Source organism: Tachypleus tridentatus, chromosome 2 (genome assembly GCF_004210375.1).
Source record: "Tachypleus tridentatus isolate NWPU-2018 chromosome 2, ASM421037v1, whole genome shotgun sequence".
Taxonomy (NCBI): Eukaryota; Metazoa; Arthropoda; class Merostomata; order Xiphosura; family Limulidae; genus Tachypleus; species Tachypleus tridentatus.
The window spans coordinates 43,993,770-44,021,023 of record NC_134826.1 but is presented as its reverse complement, the minus strand read 5'-3'; the positions used below and the strand labels follow the sequence as shown (position 1 = coordinate 44,021,023).

General features: G+C 32.3%; 1 protein-coding gene across 6 annotated transcripts in view; it reads left to right on the top strand.

Moving 5' to 3' along the window:
• Positions 1 to 317: 317 nt before the first annotated feature.
• The window catches only part of LOC143242329 (hippocampus abundant transcript 1 protein-like), a 37,986-nt gene continuing 11,049 nt past the window's right edge, over positions 318 to 27,254 (top strand). For 3 of the 6 annotated variants that reach the window (XR_013022587.1, XR_013022583.1, XM_076485692.1), the window contains exons 1-11: positions 452 to 565; positions 4,203 to 4,341; positions 8,404 to 8,499; positions 11,708 to 11,770; positions 16,303 to 16,430; positions 17,632 to 17,746; positions 22,113 to 22,331; positions 23,444 to 23,557; positions 25,477 to 25,548; positions 26,351 to 26,463; positions 26,757 to 26,854. Coding sequence is in view for 4 of the 6 variants with exons in the window: in XM_076485692.1 (XP_076341807.1) it covers positions 4,264 to 4,341; positions 8,404 to 8,499; positions 11,708 to 11,770; positions 16,303 to 16,430; positions 17,632 to 17,746; positions 22,113 to 22,331; positions 23,444 to 23,557; positions 25,477 to 25,548; positions 26,351 to 26,463; positions 26,757 to 26,854 (1,096 nt within the window). In the remaining 2 variants the exon portion in view is untranslated. Of the gene's footprint in view, positions 337 to 451; positions 566 to 1,040; positions 1,120 to 4,202; positions 4,342 to 8,403; positions 8,500 to 11,707; positions 11,771 to 16,302; positions 16,431 to 17,631; positions 17,747 to 22,112; positions 22,332 to 23,443; positions 23,558 to 25,476; positions 25,549 to 26,350; positions 26,464 to 26,756; positions 26,855 to 27,254 lie in introns of those variants that run through there. The other 3 variants (XM_076485700.1, XM_076485713.1, XM_076485707.1) reach the window with 3 other exon arrangements.

The window sequence follows — 27,254 nt, the reverse complement described above, 5'->3', positions numbered from 1 at the left end:
CGTTGCAGTGTCCAACAGTAATCAGCAAGCATTGACAGATTCCAGTTGTCATGATATCGTTTTTCCTTTGTAGTAATGTCCTGGTAAAACTAAATATTTCGATGAAACGGTACGTGATGAGCAAATTTGGATGTGATTTTCGTGATCAGCAGCCAAAAATCTATAAGAAACACCCAACAGTGTTCAAGAAGCAAAAACTTTGTTGTGCAGTGTTATATATAAAGTCATTGGAACTATTTTGTGATTGGTGACTAATATGTATTAAGTAAAAAACTTCAAAATCATTGAATGAAAAAGCGGCGATGTAAATTACGTTTATTTTATAGCGTTATAAAGGTAAGATTGTTAGGGCTTAAAAATCAATATTGACCATAGATATTTTTCAGCATTTATAGGTTGTATTTTGCTATTTTAAAATTTACTTGCTAATGTAGTGCTACCTAGTGGAATTGTATGACGTCAGACAACACAACAATTAGTTCAGGTCAATAAGCGAAACTTTATGAAACGTTATGTGATGTAAGTGTAAATTTGTTAAACTGGAAACCTTAAACACACCGTCGAGGTTAGTGTGTAATTATTGTTTTTCTTTGTAAGATTGAGTATAAGTGTTTATATGTATAAAATTCTGAGTGTTTGTACTTTATCTTATTCAAAAATATACTTTTTATTTTTGGTTTACGTTTTCGTTTAACAGTAGTAATAGTAGCAGTTTTAGTAATAACTAAGTAAATAATTTCAGTAGTATTACTATTAGTAATAATTATGTCATTGTTATTACATTGTTACTAATAGTAACAAACGTTGCAATTTACAGTATCAATAACGTTTTAAAAATCTAGCAGATTTTAGCATCTTGTATCAATGTGTTGTTTTATTCTGCATAATGGAACTTGCCTTGTAGCAGTTATTATCAGACATTGGTTAAATGCTTAAAGAATTTCAATCTTTTTTTAAAAACGTGTGGTACCTAATTGGAGGCAAATATCAGTATTAATTCAATATATATATATACCTTAAACAAGACATTTGTCTCCAAGGTCCAGCAGGAGTGTTCAGAAAATGGCCATATTTTTGAAACAGCTTAAACTGTGCTTTAATTAGTGGATACAACATAAGGTATTATAGTTTATAGATTGTGTTAAGCATCCAAGTCTGTATTGTGATTCTTGATTATGCCATTACATAAAACCTGTGCAATATTTGAAAAAAAGTTTCAAGTTAATATACCTTAAATATTCAAATCCCTGTCTTTGTTTGAATATAGTAACAAGTCAGTTTCTTTTTAAACTACTTTTGTGCTAAGATATGAATGTTTTGATGAAGATGTCCCTGCAAATCTGTTAAAATATCACTGCTTGCAGAAGCAGTTGATAACAATATTACATTATCCATATTACAACAAATAAATAATATCTGGGAAACAGTGTGTAAACTTGCATTGCATAAGGCAAAAAAACTGACTGAACTAGTTCAGTCAGTTAAAATATTTATCAGTGGTAAAAAGAAAATACTTTGCTTTCAAATATTTTGATTCTCTTCATAGTTGCAATTAATATTCTCTCATTTTTAATATAAAAATAGTTAAATGTGGTAATGGTGTGGCAGACAAAATCTGAAATATTGGTAGGCTGATAGCTCACCATCAGTTGGAGGAATATACATTTAAATGTACAGAACTAATTGTCATCAATAATTTCAAGATTCCTACTTTGCATAACATTTACTCTGCCAAATGTTAACAAGATCTCTCCATCTTTACAACTTTATAGAATCTGGTCACTGAGCTTGATTTCCCTCAGAAGATATATAAATGAAAATCTGTAAAGAATGCATGTACTTCTCAGCACCAACATTTGCCAGATCTACTGTTATGTAATCTGACCAAATTGATTACTTTATATCAGTGCATATGGAAAGACTTGCTGGTGTTACCAACCAGAGTTTAAAATGTGATGTGGACATCTCAAATGATAGAGTTACTTTTTTTTATCATAGATGCTAAAGGTGTGTTAACAGAAGTGGAAGTAAGGTATCACAGAAATAAAAACTGTTATTTTTCATATATCAACACAAATAAATGTTACAGTAGCTGGGAATACTTTGCAGGGGGAAGTTGTTTACAGAAGAATTTTATGACCTTACAGAAAAACTAGTTCAGGCCTGACAGATGAATTGAGCAGTTTTTGTACTGAGTACTCTTCATGTACATTCTTGGAAATGTCTAGAAGAAGCAGGTGGTGAGAGGTACTCTGCATGCATATCACAACAACTGGAATGAAAGCCAAATGTGTTATTTATTCTACAGTAATGTGGCTGTGATCATATCTACTCAAAGGAAATCAGTAGATGAATCACATGACGAGAATGTTCGGCCTGGATCTGACCTGGTATTTTAAGCCACATTATGTCTCATCAAAAAACTTGATGGAGAATACTTTTCAACCAGTTAGATGAATCTTTGTGCACAGAAACAGTTTTTTGATCTGATATTATACAAAGCCATTAGCTGGCTACTTTATGAAAAAAGTACCAAAATACTGAAGACCTTAATTTGGAACCACAATGATGGAGTATTGTCTGTGATATCACAAAAGTAGCTGCATCAGTCATATCCTGTACCCATTTAGGTCTTACTTGTCTATTTTCATCCACCTTTAGAGAAACAATTCGAGTAGGTACATCCAACATGTTTTTATAGAACCGAAGATGTTGATAACATTGACTGCCCTTTGTGTCAATTCCACACAGCATTCCTCTTCAGTAAGCTAGTGTGTTCTGACAGACACAATTATATTTGTTAGCTCTTAATTTTTCATTTTTTTAAAAATCTAATTTAAATAAATAAATAGGAAAAAGGTTTCTGAAGTAGTATCTTATAGCCATTCATAGATACATTTAAATGGTAACATTTGCCGTTAAATAAATCAATAAGTGTCGATTGTTTGTGACATTCCTGTGTCATGTAAAGCATTATTAAAGGTATATAAATGATGATTTTGAATGATATATTGTTCTGGTTTGCAAACTTAAAAAGTTGTAAAGTAACTTTACTGAAATGTTAAATCACTAATCATGAATATTCATATAATCTTACAAGCTGATTCGTATGCATCACAAAAGGCTAAATATGAACTAATCAGGAATTGAAATAGTTATCTGTATCATGATATACCTAATGTTTTACCTTTTAAGAAGTGATAAATCCAAATGTGACTTATGGTAAAAAAATAGTTGTTATTTTACATATGTGTAGACTACAACAGGAAGTTAAGTGAACATCACTGCCAATTTCTCAGGTTGCAAGGGTTTTCTGGGGAGATATCATCAAACTTTTTTATCCTGAGTCCCAAAGCTTCATTTTAAACTATTTTGACAAATATTGTACTACTGCTGTGAATGCTTTAAAAATTTGGTTGTTTGCTGCTAGACTGTCATACCTGGACATAGTGGCAGAGGTTCTTATACTTTCACAGAGTATGACAGTTGCCAGTAAAAGTTCTGTGATGTCTCTTGTCTAAATAGCTTAGTATTTGAGAAACTAGCTTTAACTTAGTAAGAACTGAAAACAAGCTACCTGGATTGTAGCGATTGGACAGTATGTAGAATTTGTTGCATGTTTTACCACCCTTGAAAATCATCTTTTTTTTTTTAATTACTTTAGTCAAACTGTTTCATTGTTTATATGAACATTTTAACAGAAAGTAACTGTATGTTTTGACATCAGTAATTTAAAATTATTTATTATAGAGCTCTGGATGAATTTACAAATAATTTAAAAAAAAGTCTTGTCTGTAGTACTGGTGTTATTTCATATAGATTTTTTTCATTGGGTCATGTGAATTGTATAACAGGTTTTAAACACAAACTTAACAAGTATTTTAATGATTTTTTTTATGAATTAAGGAACATCAAAAGGCCTTTTGATTCATCAAGGATGTACCCAATCTCATTCAACAAACAAGTAACTAGTCACTAGGTTCAGCCCTGATCCTAAAAATTCATCAACTCTTTCAGAAACTCCTGAAAAGATAAACCAACCACTTTTTTTTGTTGTTATAACATATAGATTTTTACATGTACCTATTTACTTCCTAAGCACAGGTTATTCTATGTCTTATATTTTCAAGGAAATGATAATGTTACGATAATATAACTTTCAGTCAATGAAATATGATTAAACTACTTTCATATCCTTTCAGAGTTATCTACAGAGGAAAAATAACACTTATGGTAAGGAAGACCAAAAAGTCATAAATTAATATGCCAAAAAAAATATCAAGGAAAGTCACTGGCCTCCTTATTAGAAGCAGAAAGAATATAATGAATGATGGTTTTATCGTAAGTTCATTTTTCAAGCAGAATAAGTTTGTTACAGTTTTGTTTTCAGTATTTTGTTTTTTATCTCTACTGGTATGAAGTGATGCTGGAATTTAGGTGTATTAATAAGTTTTATGAAAAACCTGCTTTCACCTGAGATTAAGCACATAAAATATGGTCTTCCACTTCTTCTCAATAACTTAGTGGCTGTATTAATCTCATCATTTGCTATATTTGGCTTTGTAGCAAAGTTAAATGTAATGTTCTAGCCACTCAGTGTGATGGAACTTACCAAGAATATTTTCATGTTCTGTAACATATGTGTAAATATTTTTCCATATGTTTATGAGGTGTTAAATGTACTTTTATAGAGAGAAATATAAAAGAATGTATGCATTTTATGAAACACTTTATAACAAAAAGTGATTGCTAAAGAATAAGTCATAGCATGCTTAAATTTTAATGACAAAACAAAATAAAGATTGTCCTTGTGCCTTACTTTTAAAACTTGGGAAAAACAAAGTTTGGTATGTAGGTTAATTAACTGCTTATTTTTTGATAGTCAAATACAACTGATTAATCTGAAACTTTTAAAGGTTTTTTTTTTTTTTTTTGTTTATATATACCCTTCAAAAAAAGAAACCAAAAGGCAAAATTTGAGACAAATTGTTGACAAGTTTATTCCGGGTAGTTCTGTATGACATGTGTGAAACTTTGCACATTCACTGCTGAACATCCAAAGTCTGAAAAAGCGAAGTCCACACTCACTAGTTGAAGTTTAACGTCACTCAACGTCAATAACGAGTATGCCCCCCGTGAGCATCAATAACTGCTTGGCATCTCCTGCCCATGGAAGCGAGGAGATGACAAATCACATTCTGTGGAATGGCTGTCCACTCAGCTTGCAAAGCTGCTGCAAGCTGAGGTAGAGTCTGTGGTTGAGGTTGTTGCCGTCGCAGACGTCGGTCCAACTTGTCCCAAAGATGTTTCATGGGGTTTAAATCTGGTGATCTGGAGGGCCAGGGAAGAACGTTGATGTTGTGATGTCTCAAGAAGACAGTGGTGAGTCGGGCTGTGTGAGGACAGGCGTTGTTGTGTTGAAAAACGTTGTTGACGTTCCCCATGATGGGTTGCACATGGGGCCAAAGAATCTCGTCGACGGTTGCATACTGTCTGATTGGAAATCCTACGCAGCCCTGGTATAGTTGAGGCAGTAGATGTTGCAGTGGTGATCCTATCTTGAAGGTGACGTAACTGGATGTAGCGATCTTGTGCGGGCGTGGTCACACGAGGTCTGCCAGATCATGGATGGTCACAAGTTGATCCATGTTGTTGGTGACGATTCCATAGCCTTGTGATGGTGCTTGGGTGGACATTCACAGCTCTGGCAACATCTGATCAAGATTTGCCTGCTTTCAAGCGACCAATGGCATTGTTGCATTGTGCTTCAGTCAGTCTTGGCGTAACTGTATTACGTGTCGGTGGCTTAACACTGAGCTATGGAAACCGAGAACCCGTCACTTTTATAGGGATTTTGCACTTGCAGAACATGCAGATCTCTCAAACAAATTTATTGGACACGAATGCGTTCTGGCAAAAAATCCGATGTTTTCCTCCGTTTTCAAAGTGCACAACTTTTATTGTCATTTTGGTCTGATAATCAGTGCCTTAACACGTGTAACATTACATACTCTGAGCTTGTAATGTTATTACATATATTTCTCTTTAAAATAACAAAAATATCCCTTTTGCATTTCTTTTTTGAAGAGTATATATATGTCTGTATGATGTTTATATACATGTGTGTGTCTGTATAATGTTTATATGCACGTGTGTGTCTGTATAATGTTTATATATATGTCTATATAATGCATGAATTTAATAGGTTTCTTCTCTTCACATACTGAAACCGTAATAAGTGATTGATGTCATTCTGTACTGTGTTATATTTTTCATTTTTATGTATCCAACAGCTATGATTTTTTAAAAATTTGTAATAAAACTTCATAATAATAGCACATTATTAAAAATGTAGATAGTAGATATGAAAAAAATATTTTCCAAATGTACTTATCAATCACCAGTACTGTAGCTATTTCTCGATTTCCATGGTTTTCACTATGTGACCATCTAAACGTTGAGAATGCTTACTCCAGTCTTTTATACCCCACTCAGTTGCCTTCAGCAAATTCTAATTTGGACATTTCTTCATGAATTTCAATGCATCTTCTAGCAAGATACTGTATAAAAGCACCTCATCTCAGTAATATAATTACTTTTCTTGACAAAGCATCCTATATGAGTTTCTATCAACAGAAGTTTTATGATTATTTGCTATTTATGTTCTGCCTTGAACATGACTGGGATTTATACAGTTTTCTTTTATATTTATACATTGCCTGATACAAAAACACTTGCCATTGCTTATGACTTCCCATGTTAATGGTTCTATTCCAGAGATTAACTAGACCTCTTCTCTTTCACTTTTGCTGTTTGGTGTTTGTCAACAGTCATGGGGAGGGGTTACTCTCAGTTCAAGCTGTCTGTGATATAGTCCGTTGCATTATGGATGCATATGTGCAGACCAAAGGTGTGTCTGTGAGGGCATTCTGAGTTGGCTTTTGCAAATTACCCAGGAACAATTTGTCAGAATTTAGACTTATTTTTCTGTGGCTACTGTTTTGTCTAGATGAGTATCAACAGAGGGTCATTTTGAACAGCCACCTTCAGCCCCTTTTCTTCAGTTGGTTACTTGTGTTTGTAAGATGTAAAGGGGGGGGGCTGTTCTATTGGATTGACTCTACTCCCTCCTTATTAGTAGAAAGGATGGCAAGTAACTACTTGGGTTTTCCTTAACCTTCTCTTGATATTACTGATCATGCTGGGAGATTTGCCACTCAGTTACATAACAGGATATCTATTCCTTCTTCTCCACATTTATCGGATCAGCATACTTTGGCTTATCACCACCAGCAGAATGCCTATTTAGAATATCAACAGATAGATCTCCCCTTTTGGACGTGTGGAGTCTAGATTGGAATCTTTGATGGTTTTAAAAATATCATAATTTTCTCACATTTATCTTACTTTTATGACTGTTCTGAGGTTTTTATCTTTCTTGTCAATTTTTGGATGAGTTTGGGATTTTGGTGATGTCTACCTCAGTCAGATTGTCTGGTTCCATTCTTTGTTTGATTTTCTGACTGCATTGTTGTTGAGATTTATTGGATAGAGACACTTTGTTAGAAAGGGTTTGTTTACTGTCTTCTGCCCTCAGGGAGTTACAGGAAGCTCCTTTGTTCTGTCTAGTGTTATTTTCTGGAGTCCCAGAGATGTTTGGTTTGCAAATTGATACTGCACATTTACATTCTTCTTTATCTTCATTGGCTTCTCGTCTTTCTGGCTCTAATTTGGGAGCATCAGCTCATAGTGATTCCCAATCTCCTTCTTTAGTTCGCAAGTCTACTGGTTCTTATCGTAGGTTCCATCCATATTTTTGAGGGTCTTTGGCTTAAGCAGACCAACAGCAATTGCATCATTGACTTTCCTGGAGGTAGAGGAACAGTGTGAGTAGAATTACATCACTTCTTGGGCATCTGGCATTCTTTCACCGTTTTACCATTAACAGCTGATTTATGGTCTAGGAAAAGTGTTTACATGATTGGGATCAGGTACTTATATACAGTACTCAGATAGAGGATGCATTGAAGTTGATGGAAAATTTTTTAAATTAAAATTTGTCTGAAGCATGCAAGTGGAATATAAAAGTCTAGAGAAAGCATTCTCAGTGCTTAGATTGGAAAGTGTAGGAACCCTGGAGATGGAAAAATAGCTACATTGTCAGCAGAGGTAAGTATTATTCGAAACACATTTACAGTTTAGGAAAATGTTAACAATATTTCATATATCTAATTAAACATACTTTGTCAAAAAATATTTAAACAAAAAATACTTGCTATCTTACTAAAACTTGAAAGTAGTTTGTAGAAATGTAAAGTCAAGTTTATTCTGTTGAGTAGTTCTGTATTTATAGAAACTTATTTTTGAGGTATTTTGAGCAGTAAAATATTGCTGTATTTTCAGACTTCTGGACTGGGAGAACCAAGTGTATATCATGCTGTTGTAGTCATTTTTCTTGAATTCTTTGCTTGGGGACTTCTGACAACTCCTGTAATTACTGTGAGTGTTACTCCGCAGCTTGTACCACTTAGTACAAGTGTATTGAGCACTTGGTGTCATGCACATTCTTGTGTATTTCACAGTAGTTAGAGTATATAAAGTGGTTACAAAATGTAAATGTGTTTCCTATGAAATTTTCTTGTGAATGATAAATGTCATCTTTTTTGGTTACTCTTACATGTGACTGAAAAAAACATTGTTTACACAGTGAAAACATAAAAATTGTAGTAAAGTATGTGATGTTAGGTAGCACTTAGGATGTAAATGAAGAAAGATTTGCTTGTACAAAACACAGCCTTAAAATTATAAAATATGCATTGAACACAGCAAGAGACTTGACAATGAGAAGTCCCAGTTATAATTGTCTTAGTAATTGAACTGCACATATAATAACTTTAGCATTGACCATTTGTTGTAATGGACACAAATGAATAGCAACAGCATCTATTTGTTATATAAAGTATAACTATTCAATTTTTGCATATACACTACATTTTTAATTCTCTTATTTCAAGTAACCAATCCAAAATATCTGTTCACTGAAGTTCTTAATTATTATTGCAAATTTTTAACAGTAAGTTACATTCACAAAGTTTAATAAATAAAAATCAGTTTGTACACATAGGTTTTTTTAAATTTTTATTAATTTTTGTTGTTAAGTCTGTAAATTTTTTTTTATTATTTTTGAAAGAAGATTTATTACATTGACTATGGAACTTCCAAAATGTGTTCTTGGGATGCTTTAAAATTTTCATTTGGTATTCATGATTATACACATATATAATAAAAACTGTGTATACTCATTTTGATATGTATGTAAATTACAATGAGAAAACCAAGATGTAGAGTAACCTTACATTAAAATGCTACATCATGTAATTTTTTGTTTTTTTAGGGGCTGGGGTATCACTATATTTTTTATTTTTTACAAATCTTTGCATGGTAATTTTTGAAAAAGGCTGTAAATTAATCTAAAATTTCTTGCAATTACAACAAAAACCTTTAAAGGTTTTTAATTTTACAAATTACCACTAGAAGTAACTAAACTACAATGTGTACTGTCACATCATACTACTCTGATATTTTACCACATTATAGTTTCAGCTATACCATAGTATTCTGTTATTATTGCTTTAGTTTCTAGCTTTCACTTAAATTACTAAGTTTCTTAAATCAAGTAATAGTTCTTAATTGTTACATATAGAACAATAATAAAGAAAATCACATATTTAAAGTGACTTAATCTTGAAACTTCTTGTATATGGAAACAGAATTTCATCAGATGCTGATTTAATAATTAGGTTTGGGCATGGTGAGTATGATTAAAATCCTGTCATAGAGGATAATCATTATATTTTACATTATATCATTATATTTTATTAAATCATTGTAATCATTATATTTTATTAAAGTTTCTAGCTTTCACTTAAATTACTAAGTTTCGTAAATCAAGTAATAGTTCTTAATTGTTATATATAGAACAATAATAAAGAAAATCACATATTTAAAGTGACTTAATCTTGAAACTTCTTGTATATGGAAACAGAATTTCATCAGATGCTGATTTAATAATTAGGTTTGGACATGGTGAGTATGATTAAAATCCTGTCATAGAGGATAATCATTATATTTTCTGTCATTTTCAACCATCATGTCAAGTTTGTCTAAATGAAGCCACTGCTAACATTGATTATATACTGTGTTCGTTGATTCTTGAATTATTCTGTATGATGATATTAACCTTATTAAAATTACCAATCTTTTTTGGTTGATAGAGAGAAGAATGCAATATAATAATAATATGGTTTTAGAACATCTAATGTGGTCCACGTTTAAATAAAGCATGTTATTGTTAACACAATTTGTGAATTTTTTCTCTTCTGTTACAATACCACAGTGTTTTTGAAGTTTCTCAGTTTATCAAATACTGATATTTGTCATAATCACACAATGAATGTTTAATTATAACAGCTACTAGGACATTATTATATGTATAAATTATACACTTGCATTTTGTATATGTGATCCCACTTTTTCTGCACCAGAATTTCAGATTTTTTCATGTATGTGTCAATACTTCATATATGTGTTGTGTGTGTATAAAGGAGACAAACAGATTCAGTTCTTCATATATGTGTTGTGTGTGTGTGTATAAAGGAGACAAACAGATTCAGTTCACTAAACTTGTATGAGTCACCACTCTTGTTTATAAGTTTAGAAGCAGCTGGAATGTATGAGTTGTACAGTTATGACAAGTGTTGATCAATTCTTATGTAATGTAGACTACACTTTTTACCAAGAAATGTATTATTATATTCTTGTAGGTTCAACGGCAACCTCAATATATATATATTTGGTACTGATACATCAGTAGTAAATGAGTTGCATATTTGTATGTACTTCCACATTTTAAAAATACATTACATTTAGTTGATGTTACATGTGTAAAGACAAATCATGAAGGGCTATAACCACAACTAATATTATGCAGTTATGTGTGTTTATAACTGTAACTCTAAACAAAACTTATTTATTTGTGGTAAGATTACCAACCACATTACAAAGTTTCTTTATTACACAAAGTTATTTTGACTTTTCAAATAAAAGTGTTCTGTCATTTGTTTTTTTCAACTGTTAGATTTAGTCACTGAATTTTCTTATTTTGGTACTACACATTTGTTTTTTAGAAAGCTTAAAATAACCTACAGTCAATAATTCATTCTTAACTACTGAAAGCTTAAAGATAAGAAATCATAAATTAGCTACAAAACTTTTTGAAAAAAATATTTTAGCCAAAGTATATTTCACCCCTGGTGTTTTAAAAATAATTTGCCAAGAGCACACCCTTTGGTTTTTTAGGAGTTTTCACGACCAGTTGTGTTTCTTTAGTGACACTAGTAGAATTAAGAAGATAAATTTTATCAGATATTTAACAGTGAATGAGAGTTGAATATAATTTGTCTATATTTAGGAATAAGTAAATGAGTAACTACTGTATTGATGCACTTACTTTATAAATTTAAACTTCAAAACCCTATTGTAGTTTGTGTTAATGAAAAAGGAATAAACAGCATTGTACAATGCAAAATTTAGAAATTATATAATGAGACAAAATTATAATATTAAAATTTATTGAAATGAACCATTTGATCAGTATTTCTCACTATTTGGTAAGAAATTACTTATTGATTAAGAACTTTTTTTTTAGGTTTTAAATGAGACATTTCCAGACCACACATTTCTAATGAATGGATTAATAGTAGGTGTCAAGGTGAGTTTAATCAATCACCAATAATTCAGACATGTAATAATGCAGGGGTGGCCAAACTTGCTTTACATCACAGTCACATACGATAAACTTTACATGTTGGAGAGCTGCAAGACATTAATACGTTTTTGTTACATGTGCATCTTGTTACATAAGTATTAAGAAATTTACATAATAATATTTATTAATGTATGTAGTTTTTAAACTGTTAATTTGTATTAGTTTCAATAATTACAAAGTGCACACACACACGCATACATATATATACCAAATGTTTTCAAAATCCTTGCTAATTATTGTTTTAACTGTGTTGAGCATATTTAATATGGTAATGAAGTATGGAAACATCTGAGAAAAATATGCAAATTTGCATATTATTAACATTACATGAGATTGCCAAAAAATAAAAGGGTTAAATACAGATATTTTTAATGATATTTATTTGTCTTCGTAAATATCTGGTCGAAACATGGAGGAAAATATGTAAAACAATAAATTAGAGATATTTTAATCAGGTACCACCTTACAAAACTTTAGTGTTATCATATCTTTCTGACACAAACAGACATTGATACAGTTATCAGGCTATTTACTGCTAGTAGAAGTCTTGTGAGTTTCCATCTTGGTTGTGAGTCGTTGAAATTCCAGCTGATATGTTATCAGTGCTGTACAAATTGTCAGGTGTTGATTTGTAAAGATTGCACGATGCTTGATCTTCACAAACTTCATTACAGAGTACAGAGATTCACAGCAGTATGTTGTGCTGAAAATTGAAATGAGTTGCACACTGTTCAGGATATTTTATTTCTGGAACTTGCTTCAAGAACTCAGTTGTAGAATGATATTTTTGGATTATCTTTAAACCAATGTCCTCCTGTAGTTCTGTTAGTTCCATTTCCACAGCAGATGATTCTATAACCAGAGGTTCAAGAATTGGACAACCATCATTGATCACATCAACCATGAGTGGATTTACAAGAAAGGCAAAGCAGGGCTTTAGCTCCTGCAGGTCCTCAAACCTGTCTAGGAAATTATCAAGCAGTCCTTGTAATTTATCTTTGTATTCTTCTATTTTGTGGTCTTTTATTTCAATATCAGGGAATATATTTATTCTGCTTTGAGACTGGGAAAGTAACTGAAGATTCTTAACAATATATTTTTTGAAAAGTCTTATTTTATTCTGAAAGCTGAAAATAGTCTGAGTAAGATCAGAAACAGTCTTATCCTTTCCCTGGAGTGCCAAGGTGATAGTTTGTATATGATTAATTATATCAGTAAGAAGCATCAGATCTTGCTTCCTTTCATTACTTCCCAGTTGAGGATAGAATTCTTTTTTTTTTTCAAGAAAAGTAATAACAGGCTCCAACAGACTCACAAGCCTATTTAAGACATTGCAGGTTGACAGCCACCTCACAATGCAGTAGAAAGAGACATCACTGGGTTTGTCTTCAAGCTCCAGTTCTTCAATAGAATTTTTGAACTGTGATGGGTCTTCCCATTTAAGTGTATGAAATTGACAATTTCAAGGACAAATTTCATAACATCTTCATACTTTTAAGTATCTAGCTGCTAAGTGTTCGTGATGAATAATGCAATGAACAGGGAGAAACTCTGGAAAGCTAGGATTACTTTTCATAAGGGCAATTATTTCTGCATTTTTCCCCTCCATTTGAGGTGCTTCATCTGTTGGAACACTGGCAAGTTTATCCAGTTGAATATCAGCATTTGTTAAGGCTCTAGCAAGTGCATTTTTAATATCAACACCACGAGTTGTTTCTTTTAATGCCACTAAGTCCAGCATCTCTTCTTTCACATATAAATCAGAGGAAACATAACAAACAAGTACTGCTAATTGTGGGTTGTCTTGTATGTCTGTAGATTCATCAAGGGCTAAGTTGAATGCAAGGGAATTCTCTAAATCATTTTGCCTGCAACATCAGCACTTGTCTGGGAGATATGTCTTTGTGTGGTGTGGCATAAAGCTGGTATTTGTGCTATTAAATGCTGAAGTTTTGTGTTATTTGGTTCTAACACTACAACAACTTCAGCTATACTTTTCATAACAAATTCACCATCAGAATATGGGTGTATAGTATGAGCAATATTCCATGATGTAACAAAACTAGCTTTAGTCATTGTACAACTTCCTTACCGAACATTATCAACAGTGTCCGCTGGCTACTTAGTGACGATTTTAACACAGTTAACTTGTTTTTCATAATTTTTATTTAGGTAGCTTATCAGACAAAATGTTTTTGTTGTTTGTTTCATGGTGGCGTTTCAAGTTACTGGCTTTGTAATGACTGTGTAACACATTGCATATAAGGCACAAAGGTTTACCTCCTTTAACAGTAAATGCAAAATCTTCCTCCACTCTGGCTTAAAATTTCTGTTTTCATCCTCATATTTTCACCTTTTATAATTTGGTAACACCATCTTTCTTCACAGAATTTTCACAGGCACTTAAAAAAAATTAAAGTGAAAAGAAACAATAAGGTCCAACATGCGCAACACAATCAAACTCTACAGCACTTAGTATTGCACTAACATTCCTCTGATTTCACTATCCACAACACAGTCACATGGGATTGCAAGCTACACTCAACTAACATTATCAGCACCAGCTTCTATGATTACTGATTCTCCAGCATGATTCCTCTGTAATCCTTGCTGATCCAAAATATCTTTAATCCCTGATTCAAATCTAGCATTAAAAGTAGGATATAAATTCTTAAATATATTTACTCACCATGAACATTAAACTTATGCTTTAATCCAGTGGACTCTCAGTTTATATTTGGTAAATATTTATAAAGCTTAAAAATTTTTTATTTACATTTTATATTAATTGTGATGCAAAAAGGAGTACAGCCAGCATATTTCTGTGAGCTGCACATTATATGTCAAAGAGCCGCATGTGGCTCACAAGCCATAGTTTGACCATCCCTGTAATAATAGTACCAATACTCTTTCACCTTTCTTAAATCCCACAACACAAGTGTTTTGCTCTAGTTATTGAAGTATGTGAATTGTATTTAGTTTCATACTTGACAAAACAGGATTTATTTGTTTTTCATGATAATAGTACTTGAATTCAGTGTGATAAAGTCTAGCATCAGCTATGTGCACAAAAGAGCATGTGATTTCATTCTGATACTGCTTAAATATTGTTTCTTTGCAGTAAATTAAATTTGTTCAATACAGTAATTAAAAGACATCAAAATACCAGGTCATCCCTAAAGTAATGTCTGGTTTTAGGTTCAGATTCCATTATTATTAATTACTTCCTGCTAATGATTCACAAGCTTCTGAATGCCACTTGTATAAAATTATTGGGGTTTGCAGGAAAATAATGTAGAGAGGGTGGTTTTGACATCATGTGTTCCAAGCTCTTTTCCATCAAGATAGTTCTACAAACTTCAAAATAGATGATAATCAGATAGGGCAAGGTCTGAAAAATAAGGAGGATGTGGAAGTTTTTCCCTGTCTAGCTCTTCAATATTTGCAGATGTGATCCTTACTGTATGAGGCCGTCCATTATCCTGGTGTAACACATTTATGATTGATCAAAGCAGGCCTCTTTTCTTTCAGTGCAACATTCAAGTACCCTAACTGTTGAAATTAGAAGTCTGATGTAATCATTACATTGAGTGGCAGCCACTCAAAGTGGATCAGACCAACAATATCCTACCAAGCACTTAAGACTTTCCTAGGGTGCAGATCTATTTTGGGCTGTTCTTTAGCCAGTTTACCTGCATTGAGCCATTGTTTGCAGTGCTCAACATTTTTATAAAATATCCATTGTTCATCTCCACTCACTAACCTGTCCAAAAAAGGTTAGTTACGTTCACGAGAGTGCAGAGAAATGTAAATGTGTACTCGTGCTGTAAGGTTGACTTCTGGCAAATCATGGGGGACCCATTTTCCAAGTTTTGACACTTTTTCAAGCTGTTGCAGATGATAGTGAACTGTTGAATAGGTTGAATTCAGCTTCTGTGCTAGTTCTTCGACTGTTACAGCACAATCTTCATCAAATGCATTTAGCAAAAGGCCATCATTAAACTCAACAGGACAACCTGAACGTGACGCATCACTTAAGCTGTAGTTACCTGATCTAAACTTCTGAAACCCCCTTCGACATCTTCTTTCATTGAAAAACTCTGCATCATAAACACCTTAAATATTTCGTGTAGTTTCTGCTGCACTATTGCCTTTTTTAAACTCATAAAACATTATATGATTAATGTGCTTTTCAAACACGTCCATCTTCATAAGGATTTATTTGATTAATGATCTGAAAAAGTGGAGTTGGGTTAATTTCTTTTGTTTGTCTGAACATTTTTATACAAGTCCTACTACATATTTTAGTCATTGAAGCCTTCTACAGAGACAGAAATGATGATGCATTTTCTGTATGAAATGTTTGAACATTACTTATGGGATGACCTGATACATTTGTTTATTTACCTCTGGTAATCCAAAACTTCTACAAACTTTCAAAATGTGTACTGTGTTAAAGACTTCTTTACTTTCAGGGATTTTTATCTTTCCTAAGTGCTCCAATGATAGGTGCATTATCGGATGTCTGGGGAAGGAAAGTGTTTTTATTATTGACTGTCTTCTTCACTTGTTCACCTATTCCATTAATGAGGATTAATACATGGTAAGATATTATTAAAGTTAAAAATAGTGGTTTAATAATATAATATATTTATAATATATTAATATGTAAGAGCAGGTTTTTCTTTCACATTGTGATTTTATTCAATACATAACCATCATTCACATTCTCAGCAACTGCTGTTAAAGAACTGTGATCGAGAGATTGTGAATTAAATCATAAAAAAAATTAGAGTATCTTATAGATGTATTTCAATATTTGATATTTAAGACGTGTCTTAAAATGGTTTAATAGTTTTCCAACTAGGTAGTTAGAATTAGAAAATAAAAAATGTAAACCTGCCTATTATACAGCAGATAATCAGATTTTGTAAGTATGTTGCAAGTTATATGTTCTTACATTAAATATAGCATTAAGTGACGTTCTTCCAGTCAGAAATAAGTGGTTATGACAAAAATATCGTTCCTGTAAATGCTTTCTTTCTTTTTTCACCCAGTAAGCTCACAGATATTGAAATCTAATTTTTACCTCTCCTGTTGTATTGTTAGCATAGTAGTTTCATTTATCTACCTGGTAGTGAAATGTTCTTATGAGGAATATTTTAACAAACCTCTTCATACTATCTTGTTGGCATGGGATAAAAACTTTTTTTGAAAGCAAAATCTCTTTGTCTACTTATTGTGATATCAAAATATTCTTTTTCGACATAATTCTCGAGCTACTTTATAAAGTCAGGTTAAACATTTAAGGTATAGGTTGTACCTTAAATGTTGTACGTGATCATGCCTCAGTGTTACATATGAAAAACTATACAGAAATAAATCTATAAACCCACAAATAGCAGTTTTGAAACTTCATGTTGTTCATAAGTTAAGTGGGTACCTCTTAAAATAAGTAATAACAGTTGAGTTCATTTGTTTGTTTGGTATTATGCCTTAACCTGAAAAGAGTAAAAATACCTGTCATACGTTATTTAGTTTTTGAGTTAAATGTTTCATGCACATTTATATTTTAAAAATACCTGTCACATGTCATTCAGTTTTTGAGTCAAATGTTTCATGTACATTTATATTTTCCTAGCAATGCATAATTGTTTTTCTTGACATCTTCAAAAACCAAGTGTCATATAAAATATCATATAACTGTCTTAATATGAAATTAAGATAACAAATGAAAAACTAAGGTTGTTTAGGTATACTGCTATATTGATTTAGGAACTTAACATAGATCTTTATATCTGTAGGTGGTACTTTGCTATGATCTCCATATCGGGTATATTTGCTGTTACTTTTTCTGTTGTATTTGCATATGTGGCAGACGTGACAGAAGAGCATGAACGAAGTTCTGCATATGGTTTGGTAAGTTGTTAAACTATAATAGAGATATAGGTGTTTTATAAGACAAGCAGTTTTGTAGGATGAACTTGTTTAGCCTAGGTATACTTACAAGATTAGGTATACTTAACTTAACTATCAACATGTCTTGAATTACTTAGAAATTTGTCTCTGAGAGCAATAGTAGATTATATATCATAAATATCATTTATTCAGTTTACATCAAAAAGAATGACCTGACAAACTGCAGTCATCAAACTTAGGAATTTCAGCTCTTTTTAAGTTCTTCGTCTGACTTTCTTTTTGTCCAAATATCTCTTCAAACCTTTTAATTACTCAAGTTATTTCAACAAAATAAAATCTTTGTTCTTTCAACATAATTGGATTGTATTATTATTCTGTTTCAATACAAGTGGATTGTATTATTATTCTGTTTCACATTCCATCAGCTAAATGGTATGTCAAAGACAGAAAGGCAGTAAGTAGTGTGAATAATGTTGAAAGTAATTAATCCTTGAATATCACACCTGCCTTCAAGTTGTGCTGATGTGACATTGTTAGAGAAGAAAATGCTCAAAGTGTTTAAACAAAATGCAAGTGAAAGATCAGTCCCTACAAATGTGTATGATATTTCAAAGTTTTCAAACATTACTTTCAGTTAACTTAAAATTTGAAGTCACTCTTTTTTCCACTGACGTTAACTGCTCATGGCAGCTATTGCTGCAACGCAAAATACTGCCAATATATCTTTATATATTTTGTGTATGTGTGTGTTTTACCCAAAGAAACATGTTAATGAAACCATTCCAATGATGAGCTTATAGAAATAATCAAACACTGAAAAATATAACCAATGACCAAGTTATGTTTGCTGGATAGAGTTTGCCTAAGTTAATGCATCTCCAGGGTTCAAAATTTTCTATTTAAAGCCGGACATGTCTGTTAAAAAATCAAGTTTGACCGGCACTTTCCCATCTATCACTGGACATTGTGACCAGTGGTCATATTTCTAACATATCAGACACAAATACATCGTCCCTTCAAAAATAAGTGAGGCTGTATGCACGGCTCAAAGATTTTGCTTAAAAGTATGTTCTATAATGAGTGGAAAATAACTTGCAAAATTTAAGATTTAATTTAAGACAAATAAATAAAGCAAATTTTTAAAAAACGGTTGTGAATGCTCACAAAATGTGCTTTTTAGGTCGCCTTATCCATGCCGTCCCGGATAGTCACATGACTGCCAAATCTATTTCAGTTTAGCTTCACGAGCAAGACTAATGAATCAGAAGACAATACTATGGAACCCCGAGTGAAAAAACCCAAGCTTGTTGACCCAAGCCCAAGTGTTAAAGCAAAAACTGTTACTGCTAGTACTGGCGCTAAGCCTACTTGTCGTTTCCAGGATAAATGGAATATAGGCCGACCATGGCTGGAGTATAATAATGCTACCTGACTGATGTTTTGCTCAATTTGTCAGGAATATGACCAAAGTAGTGGAAGGCAGAAGAACACCTTCATAACAGGTTCTTCCAACCTGAGAGCAAGTGCTGTTAAGGAGCATGAAATCAGTCGCATCCACAGTCCAAGTTGTCAAGCTAAGACAGCAAAAGAAACACCTGATTTAACTCTCATGATGAAAGAATTGAGCAAAACAAAACTTAACCAGACTGAGAAAGATTGTTTGCTTGTGCTGTTAAGGACTGCCCTTTATATGGCTTTGAATGCCAAACCATTCAGTGATTTTCAAGAGCTTCTGTTGCTGCAGGAGCACAACTTTGGTATGAACTTAACAGAACATTATGCCAATGACAAACAAGCAGTTATCTTTACGAAATATATTGCAGAAAGAATTAGAATTAATGTCAGATCTCGTCTGCACACCTCATTATTCTTTGGCATTATGACTGACGGCTCAACAGACACTGCCAAAATTGAGTAGGAGATAGTCTATGTAAGATACTTAGACAGTGACTGTTACCCAGTAACCCACTTCCTGTGTCTGCAGTCAGTTGAGAAGGCTGATTCTAAACACTTGCTACAGGCACTAAATTCAGGTAAAGGTTTCTTAATTACCTGGGATGAGAATTTTCTAGATTTATCCTGAATTCCTAATTAAGAAAAATTATAATGAACAATATTTCATGTACATTTGTGTTTTAATTCAGGTTTACATAGTCATTCCATTATTGATATACATCAGTGAAAACTCAAGCATTTTTCAATTGATTTAAACCAAGAAGAACCATATATTTACCACTTCCAGAATTGGAGCTTAACCTAGCACAACTAGCATAATAGATAATGGAGCAATTGAATTTTCCAAAGTACAAATTTACATTTTGTTGTTTTTTTTGTTTTTTGTTTACAGAAAGTAACTACTATTGGGTACTAATTTTTGTACTTGCAGCATTGTCCATATATGACAAGTTTCCCGACTGGCTTGAATCAATTGTATGCCTGACAGCTGATGGGGCAGCTGTCTGTTTTGGCACAAATAAAGGACTTGTTAACAGATTGAAGGTGCAAAAACCTTATTTGATAGGGATTCACTGTGTTAGTCACAGATTAGAACTTGCAGTAAAGAAGACCATCAAGGGCATCCCTTACCTTGATAGTATCCAAACCTTTTTAGAAAACCTATGAAAGTTTTATGACAATTTGCCACAGAGCTGGGCTGGCCTCAAAGAAGCTGGTAAAGCCAACAAAAGGGACAGGAACCCGGTGAGTGGCCTACAAAGAGCACACTCTGGAGTCAGTGCATCATAACTGGCCAGCTTTAGCGGAGCATTTGTATCAAGTAAAACTGCATAACAAAGGGGAACATTGACAGAAAGCTGCAGGATTATACAGTGCTTTGACAAGCCTTAAATTCATCCTGAACATGGACATACTCTTGGCAGTTCTGCCTGTTTTGACATCTCTTAGTCTCAAAATGCAAGACAATTCTGCTATTGTGAACATTATTTCTGACAAACTTGCTGTTTGCAAAGAGAAGCTGAGCAATCTGAATCATGTTGAGAGATCCCAGAAAATTGTTAAAGAGCTCACAACATGTGAACAAACTGGCAAGTGGTTACTTAGAGGAAAGGTGATTGCTATTAGTGGTCAGACAAGGGCCAGAGGTTCAGAAAGTGCCACTAAAGAGACAGTTGCTCAATCTGTGGCTGAAGAAACTGCCATTTTCATAGGTAAAATTGTCACATATCTGAATGAGAGATTTGAAGAATTTGATAAGGATTTTATTGGTGCCTTTCAAATCTTTGAACCAAGCTACTGGCCTAAAAGCAAGGAAGCATTGTCATCTTGTGGCCATAATGAACTCCAGACACTATTGGACCACTTTGGTGCTCTGCTAAAAGCTAAGGGTTTCAACATTGCAGTTGATATTTGCCAAGTTGACTTACATGAGACACTGCTCAAAGCCACAAGATTTGCCAAATAAGATGAGTCCCTGGCTAGTAGATTGTAGGCCCACATGTTAAGTCAAATTACTGTTGAGAACGGTAAACCTTTCCATGGATCAACAGTGTTGGCCTTGGTATGCCTCATGCAGGTGATTTCCGTGTTTTCTGCTGAACCAGAACATAGATTTTCACAGATGGCAGTTATTAAGGATGACTGGCAGTCCAAACTAATAAATGATTCTTTTAATGACTTGATGACAATAAAATTAGCTAAGAATAAGACCTGTGATCTTGCAAGCACAGAATTACTGTGCAAGTCTGTAGAATCCTGGTGGAAGGACAGTAAAAAACAGACAATTTGTGAGTCCACATGGAACTCACACACATAGAGACAATAGAGATACTGATTCTACATCAGCTGATGTCTTAGTGCTGGATGACTAAATCTACCAGTTTGATTGATGTGTCATTTTTAATGGATACAAAGCTTGTTGCCACTTGCTTTGAAATAATGTTTCAGTGACATAAATAAAATGATTCTGTTTTATATAATAATTGTCTCTACTTGATTTCTTGTTTTCGGTAATGTCTGGTGACAATTTTGAGGTGTCCTGCTAAAATTTCAAATGTCCAGCAGGACATGTGTCCTGCTGAAAATTTAGAATATTTCTACCCCTGCATCTCTTTTGAGGTTACAGTAAACTTTATAAAAAGTCTGTCTTGTAACATGTCTTTGTAAAATGACAGAAAATACAAAGAAAGCAAACTCTCAAAAGAAGAGATACAAATATATATTATTATTATTTTCTAGAGAAAACTATTAAGATTTAAGCTAACAGGGACAACTTCAAACACCAGAATTGTTTTAAAATTGTCTCCTGTATACCTAAAAATATCAGAATATATCAAAAGTAAGCTATTCATACTTAAAAAGTGAAAAAAAAGAATTTCTTATGCATAGTTAATGCTTTTGTTTTTCACAGGTTTCTGCCACATTTGCAGCAAGCCTAGTCACAAGTCCTGCTTTAGGAGCTTACCTGTCGCAGGTTTACAGCGATAATCTAGTGGTGGTATTAGCATCTGCAATAGCACTACTTGATGTATTTTTTATTTTGGTCGCAGTACCAGAATCTTTACCAGAGAAGCTAAGGCCGTCATCATGGGGAACTAGCATTTCCTGGGAAAATGCAGATCCTTTTTCTGTAAGCTTTCAGTTATTGGTATTGTTTTAAGTGTTGTAAAAAATTGTACCAAAGTTGTAGTTTTATCTGAAAAGTTTTTCTTAGTTTTAATACTTTAGTTTTCAAATTAATACTATCAACTATTTCTGGCAATACAAAATTGATACTAAATTTATACAAATGGTATCAACAAACAAATTTTTTTGTTTTAGACAATTAATGTTATTATTTAGTTATTGCTGGTTACAAGAAAAGTGGTTTTGACATTTAATTTGCAACCAAGTTAATGCTGTTAAAGAAAAATATAAATGCCATCCTGCAGTGGTCACCTAAGAAAGTAATAATATCTGAATGTTTTAAAAGTAGTACAAAAAACACAACCATACTGTCAGACTATTGTGGACAATATACTCATTTAAAGCATTTTTAAATTAAATTTCAAATAGATAAATAAATCTGCTTGACAGTTTATATTTGCCCATTAAATTTCCTGAGGTAAATTTTACTTTTTTTTTCTTCAGTGCTAAAGTGACTGACATCGTACAACAGTTCTTTGTACAGTTACCAATAAGCTTTCACCAAAGCCTGAGTCTAACCAACAAGTTTACATACCCCCCCTTCAAGCTGTCCTTTAAACAGTGTGATGTTTTATAACCAATTTGATCAGTTTGTATTGTTTGTATTATTAACTTCAAATGGATTTTATACAAATCAGTTCAGCTGATTCTTATGTATGTATACAACCCATAAAAAGATTTTCCCATTTCTTAAGTTGGGAGAATGTTTTTGTTTAAATAACAGAAGATAGAAAAGTCAGTGCCAGTTTGTTGCATGGGCAAGCTGTAAAGTCTTTATTTTTAGTGAGATTGTTTTATCCACTGTGTTCAATTTTGTACAAAATTACTGATGTTCTATGCAATCAGTATATTGAACTAAAACATATCCTTGGTAAAAAAAAATATAAAAAATTCATATTACTTTAGATTACTGCTATCTATTTTCAAAATTGGAGTAACTAGCTTCTATTCAGTTTCTACAAAGATTTCTCTCCATTTTTCCCATGGGTTGTACATATAAAGTGTTTTATTTTATTTATTGTACATGTAAGTGTTAATTTGTTGTCTATTTTTAAGGCACTTAAGAAGGTTGGAAAAGATCAAATGATTCTCATGCTCTGTACAGCAGTATTTCTTTCGTATCTTCCTGAGGCTGGCCAATACTCATGTTTTTTCGTTTACCTGAGACTAGTAAGTATTAATGTTGAACTTACTGGAGTTTCTGTTAAAAATCCAATATTTAATTCAAATAACTTTAAACCAAAAACATGTAACATTGTATCTTTGTTATTGAAACAACAGGTTTTACATATGTGGTGTCATTCATTTTACAACCCAAACAATGAGAAGGTTAAAATTTTAAAGTAAGTCATTCTTGTTAAAAACAGGTACAATGTAGAAGAATTTGGGGATATGTTCTTCAGAAAACGTTTTGCAAATATTGTGAAAGTTTGGTTGTGCTTTCATTCAGTAGAAGGGAAGATTTCATTGAAATTGAGAATGAAAAAATTAGTTATATTAACATGGAAATAATTACATGTTCCATGAAAATTACATTGCCCATAACTTTTATGATTACATTTAATGTAATTATAGTGAACCATAGTGTTTATAACAGAGATTGAAGGAAACTGTACAAAACCTCACAAGAATGTTCAGGCTACAAAATATCTTAAACAGTAAAGATTTAGTTCAAACAACATTTTAAGACTTTATTATTGACAGCTAAGACTATACACATATACAAATGTGTGAGAAAAATGACACGTTAGGCTTAGAAGGAAAAGAAAATTTAATCAAAATGGCTCTTTTGTAATTCTTCTTACTGTTATTCTCTTACCAGCTATATTGCAAAGAAACCTTTTGTAGAATACTGCATCAGGTACTGTAAAGGTTGTAGGGTACTGAAAAGTCAATTAGTTTCTTCTATATTTTACACAAGCTAAAAAAAAAAGTAACATAATTCTAGTGTAAATCATATCATTACCCATTTGAAGTTAGCTCCCTTAAGTAGAAAGCTTAAGTACAGAGTAAAACAGGAATTATCGGTTAATAATAGGTGAAAAATAGGTGACCCTTGCATGTAATTACTCAGTGCTTTGAACACTATACAACTGGTGTCTTTTTGGAGCCAATCACTATTATACATGAATGGAAGGAGTAAAAAAAATTGATATAATATTAAATATAATTACACTCACACATTTGTAGAATAATTACTTTAAAAGATGTAAAGATTTATTTAAAGCAATGTTTTACTTCATATATTTTATTTGAAAAGTTTACTTTTCTACTGGTAAAATTTTACACTAGCTAAGTGGAAATTGTATCTTGGTCTAGGTGTATGTTTGCCCATTGCTATGCATTATATACAGAGAATTTAGTTGCACAGAAACTATAAATGCTCACTGTAATCTCAAACAAACCTCTGTAACAATCTCCATCTGCAGCTTAACATTTTACATCTTGAAAAAATGTGAGCAAGTAGTCAATAGCTACAATAAATCATCATGTATCATATCAACTATATTTACTATCATTACAATGTATAAAGTTAGCTACCATATCAAGCACCTGTAGTTGAGCATAAAAATGTGTGCCAGAAAACAAAATAAATAAATATTGGGGGGTTAAAAAATCTACAAATAGAGATCATAAAAAAAACAAGGAAACAAGGCTGAAAATACTCTAGACACTACTTACTCAAACTACAAAACCCTATCCAGGTTCCATGCTGTTACCTGGAATTACATTTGCTGGAGTCAATATAGAGATTTGTAGTTTTAATAAATAACATTACATTATCTTCAGCATTGTTTCCCAACTTTATTTTATGATGTGTATTTGGAGGTTTTTAAATTCCCAATTTTTATCTATCTTTTTAACCTGAAATAGTTTTTCTTTAGCCTTAAGTGCAAACTAGAGTAATTTGTTAGGAAGGTTTCTTTGGTCACAGAAATTTCAACGTTGACATAAGTTGATCAGCTGAGTTTAGTACAGTTTTGCTGAGATTATTCTTAGGTTTTTAAAATAGCTTTTGGTAGTTTGCTTAAATAATGTATTACATTAAACATGGTATGAGTTAATGTAAAGAGCTTTACTTTATGCAGGTCATGGGATTTTCAGCCGAAGAGGTTGCCTTATTTATTGCCATTGTTGGTCTACTCTCCGTCGTGGCACAAGTGAGGAACTATTACTTATGAAACCCCCCACAACCAGTCATGACTAGTCTGTTTTTCATTCTTTTTTTTCAGTTATACTTATTTGTTATTTTAAAGAAGTGAAGAAATGTATCTTCCAGAATAATTAATCCACAACAACATCAAGCATCTTAATTTTATGTCACTTTTATTACTTACTTTTTAGCAGAAGTTTCCATTGTACTCATTGTGATAAGTACCAAAATAAGTTCTGTTTGATTATCAAACAATTATCGAATATATCTTAGTTTATCCAGTGACTTATCTAAACACACAAATGAATATGTAACTTCTAGACCTTGATAGAGCTGCCATCTATACTAAACAAAATGACTAAAATGTAATCTGTAACCTGTATAATGCATTCATATAATGAAGTTAAAGTTAAGTTCATTTATTTTATGTATTAGAAGGTTATTGGATACCATTCTTTCCTGCTCTAATAAAAGCTAGAACTTTTGTAATTTATTTGATTACTTCATATTCTCACTACTAGATTCTGTATGTGAGAATGATGTTATTTTCCATAAAATGGTATGTTATTAACTTGGTTTGTTAAAAATAAATTCAAAGTTTTCTGGGTTGTTCTCATTAGTAGATTCTATACATGATAATGGTGTTATCGTATATTACACTGACTGTGTTGATTTAAGAACTAAATTATTCACTTTTATATTGGTCATGTGTTGTTTTTCTCATAGACATTCTCTCAACATATACAACTTACACATTCTGCACAGTTGCTGATAGTGCATGTTTATAAATAGCACTTTTCTCTCTGTAGACAGTTATATTGACAATGTTGATGAAAACACTGGGGAATAAAAACACTATTATGATTGGACTTTTCTTTGAAATGCTGCAGTTAATGTGGTATGGTTTTGGTTCTCAAAAGTGGTAAGTTGAAGACTTTCCTCTCTTCTTTTAACATTAAAAATAATAACATTTGAGAAATGTGATCGTACACGGTGTTTATTTAATCTTCTCAAAAATCTAATTGAATTTACATTTTGGGATAGTAGATATATTTTGTTCAGATCTCTCACTCATCTCAAAGCTTTGGAATGTTCACCATTACTCTACTGAAAGTGTTTGAAAGAAGTTAAGACAACACAATATTGATTAAAATACCAGACTATATTTGTTGTTGTAAATATCTGTACTGATATACGTAGTTCTTATTTTGTTAGGATGATGTGGGCTGCTGGTGGTCTGGCATCATTATGTAGCATAACTTACCCTGCTATTAGTGCCTTTGTTTCAACACATGCTGAAGATGATAAACAAGGTAACTGTTTTTGCTGTATTTTGGTGTTTATTATTGTTACCAAAGTATTCTTTTTTTAAATTCAGTAATATTTATGATTATGTTTTAATCACTATAAGGGAACACTGAACTTTCCTTGTGTGGTTTAAAATTCTGTCAATTACCACTGTTGTTTTTTAGGTACACACACACACAATATTTGTTACTTTTATCTCCTTTTGCAGAGCAGACGTTAAAAATCAAATATAAATGTCGTTAACAGCTGGAAAATATATTTAAAAATAACCTCTTTTCATAGGTTATTGTCAACCTATCTTACAGCTGTTAAACTTATGATCGGAAAGAAGGAGTAGTTACACACACACATAAATACTCACATACTGAGGCAGGCAAATAGTTTGACTGTTAGAAAAATAGAATG